The sequence below is a fragment of the Phaseolus vulgaris genome, chromosome 8 (genome assembly GCF_000499845.2).
Source record: "Phaseolus vulgaris cultivar G19833 chromosome 8, P. vulgaris v2.0, whole genome shotgun sequence".
NCBI lineage: Eukaryota > Viridiplantae > Streptophyta > Magnoliopsida > Fabales > Fabaceae > Phaseolus > Phaseolus vulgaris.
Genome location: NC_023752.2, coordinates 20,090,654 through 20,094,115, shown reverse-complemented (window position 1 = coordinate 20,094,115; position 3,462 = coordinate 20,090,654). Strand labels below are relative to the sequence as shown.

The 3,462-nt window shown below is 48.2% G+C and overlaps 1 protein-coding gene across 1 annotated transcript; it reads right to left on the bottom strand.

The window, feature by feature from the left end:
- Nucleotides 1–371: 371 nt before the first annotated feature.
- Nucleotides 372–947, bottom strand: LOC137824725 (uncharacterized). Its single transcript, XM_068630396.1, has one exon. The coding sequence runs from the start codon at nt 945–947 to the stop codon at nt 372–374; it is 576 nt and encodes a 191-aa protein (XP_068486497.1).
- Between the last annotated feature and the right edge of the window lie 2,515 nt (nt 948–3,462).

The following is a 3,462-nucleotide window of genomic DNA, read 5'->3' as shown; positions in this document are numbered from 1 at the left end:
ACACTGCAGCCTTTACCTCTTCTTCAGAAAAAAACCTTTACCATTTTCAGGCTAACCGCCTCGGGAAGAGACATGAAGTCCACGAGACCAAGTCTAACACCATGATCAGGAGTGGCCATGAACCTTTGTTCAAACACTCGTTTAGCTTCCCTTCGCACAGATTCCGGTTCTTCGCACCACTAGTTGTCTATTTCAACACCTTTAACTTTGTTCCTGAGTTTCCTCCACCTAATTATAGAATGATAAAATTTGGAATTAGAATCCCCATGCTTAAACCAAATAGATCTAGCTTTCTGCCTATTTATAGATTCCATCTTTTTCTTTAATATCTTCTGTTGACTGAGTAACTCCAATCTTCTCAATTTTCCCCCCTACAATAAATCACATTCAGCATCCTTGACGTCAAGCTTCTCAATCTCCATCATGATTATACGTTTACTCTCCTCAATATTCCCGAAAATGCTCCTATTCCACTCCTTGATGTCACCCTTCAACAACTTCAATTTATCTTTGAGCTTGGACATTCTATTCCCCTGTACCTCATAATTGTTCCATTTATCCTTCACCAAATCCTTGAACCCAGGTTCCAAGAGCCAAGCGTCAATTGTTTTAAATGGTCCAGGGTCCCAATCTTTATCCCAAGATTTGGCCACTATAGCACAGTGATCCGAGACCTCCCTCTGTTGCACATATTGCTTGCTCGTAGGCCACATTTGGAGCCATTCCATGGATACTAAAAATCTATCTAATCTACTTTTAGCAAACCCATCTGGCTTATACCATGTGAACTTTTTACCTACAAGAGGTAACTCCACCAACATATTCTTATCAATGAACTCATTGAAGTCTCCAATCTTCCTTTTTTTGGCTGGAATAACCTCTAACACCTTTCCTTTCCTCCATAATCCTAACAGCATTAAAATCCCCGCAGCAACACCACTCCTCATTCTGACTAGCCCTTTTAATGGTTAACAGAGTGTCCCACATGACAGCCTTATCACTAAGCGAGCATGCAACATACACATTCACAATGACGAATAAACAATTCAATTTAACATTGATCCTGCCGGTTGACTAGAACGCTGGAAACTGCCTCGTCAAAAGATCGACGTGTGCACCGCTTTAAACCTCCGTTCCTCTTCGAGATCCACCTCAAGAACCTGCAAAGAAACAGAGCGGCGCCGCTGCGGCCGATCGCACTCCAACGCCCAAGTCAGTGACCGAATCACCAAATACTAAGAGAACAAGAACCGTGCAAATTCTCTCTCACAGTAAGCTCTAGAACTCGCAAGCGTAAAGAGTGTAATCTCAACGTGCGTACCTCAGAAAGTTCGTTAAGAACTCTTATATACCTGGTTGCTTTCTCTCTCCTGGCAGTTACAGACTTGGACACGTGGCTCGCATCCAACTGTACACGTGCCATCACCTGGAGGCTCCTTGACTTGGGCGCTGCTTCTGACTCTCTTTTTGGCTAAGTTACTTATGCATGGTGTTGCCCAGTGCATAGCTAACTTGGGAGTGCGATCTCTACTGGAACTGGCGAGTTAGGGTGCTTTCATACACCTTCCCTGTGGTCTCGCCGGCCGCCTTCATAATCTGCACCACCTTCATCTCTGGCGATGTGCTTGCTCTGGCGATCTCCAATCACTAGGTCGCCTGAGTCTACATCTGGCGACTTCATCAGTAGCTGGGCGATCGCCTGGTATCTCCAACTTAATAACTGGCGCTTACACGAGCCCCCCGACTTCCTTCCCTTCTGCCAACCTGGCGCCTTGTCAACACGCCTATACTGTAGCTCGATGCCACGTCATCACTTCTGACTTCCAGGGCGGTACACAAGCCCCCCAGTCTTAAGCGAAGACTTGTCCAGCGAAAAGACTGAAAGAGCCACGCCAACACCGGTCTACGTGGCACTGACGCAGAATTCCAAGCGGTTTGTACTTTCTGCTGCTCTGACGCTCCACCAAACCCCTTGTCCATCACGCGACACGTGGCTTCATCAACGGTCACCTTCAGTTACCGTTTGCGCTTCCCAAACCCATTTCGAAAAAACTCTTAAACCCATTTTCACTTCACACTGTTCCATCACTTTTCTTCGTGTTTACAAACGCTCTAACTTCCTTCTGCAAAAAACTCTCAGCGCTCTTCAACATCCTGAACCATCATCATCCTTCGTCGTCTTCCTGATCATCAAAAGGTACCTACTTTCCTTCTTCTGCTGGTTTTCCTTGCATTTTAACCGATTCGCATCATCCTGTAACTGCCTGGTGCATACGCTGTGGGTTGTTTTTTCCATTTCTCCTTCTACGTAACTTAGGGCTTCGTCAATCATCGCAACGAACCTACGTTCGTTCGTTTTTCACCTTCCTTCTATGATCGAGTCAGCCTCTGTAACCCCTGATCATTTTTCCTTTTCTTCTTCCTTTGCAGCTGCAACAATGACTCGCACAAAGATCACCCCGAATCCTCCTCCTTCACCACGAAACCCCCTTTCACAAGCACACGACCCACCACGAGTTCGTGGCGCTTCATCTTCCCAGGCTGAGAGGCCTGCGTCTTCCCGCCCTAACCTGGCCCAGGCGACTCCACCTATCGCCGGAGGAGCCCCTGTTCCCTTGCCAGACTTCAAAACCCTGTATCCCTGGGCCAACTCGACCCTTCTGAAGGAGACATCTTCTGTGAACACTGCTGGAGCAGTTTTGCGGCTGACAAAGGGGGATGAGCCTAACCAGACGTTTCATAAGGAGCACGATGAGAAAATGATAGTGCTACCTTGCCCCCCCGATCTGCCCGTTTGTGCTGATGACAAGGTGAGTGCTGACGGGCCCTTCTGCTTCGTCTACACAACCTTATTCAAGAAGGTGAAGCTCAAGTTCCCCTTCACCCGTTTCGAAAGGGAGCTCCTTACCGAGCTCAACATCGCCGCCGCCCAGCTCCATCCCAACAGCTGGGCGTTTGTGCGAGCGTTCCAAGTGATGTGCGACCATCTGGGGTTGCCCGCATCGGTGGACGTATTCCTATTCCTCTTCGAAGCCAAGCACCCAGGAGACCGCCTGTGGGTCAGCTTGAATGGGATTGCTGGGAGGTCGATCTTTGCCATCTTCCAGCAGTCCTATAAAGACTGGAAAGGGAGGTTCGTTCAAGTGCGCCCTAACGATAAGGACGCCTCCCTACTCGACGGCTTCCCCTTGTACTGGGTGGACAAGGGGAAGAAAGAGTCCAAGAGCTGCTTCAGGAGACCCAGAAGTCCTGACAGCATGGGAGCGTTGGACAGAGATCTCTGTCTCTTCTGGAAAAGGGTGGCGGATGCCAACATCACTTTCCTCACCACCACCCTAATCTGCTTCGAATTCTACGAGGACCAACTCGAAATTCGAATAGGTTAGGACATTTAAACTCTTGTTTTGATACTGCTTCTGTTTAGCTGTTTCTGGGCGTCTTGTGCGTTATGCGCAAGGCTTT

Bases quoted from the DNA above. Each gene is read 5' to 3' on its own strand.
- LOC137824725 (XM_068630396.1), bottom strand. From the start codon at position 947: ATGAGGAGTGGTGTTGCTGCGGGGATTTTAATGCTGTTAGGATTATGG.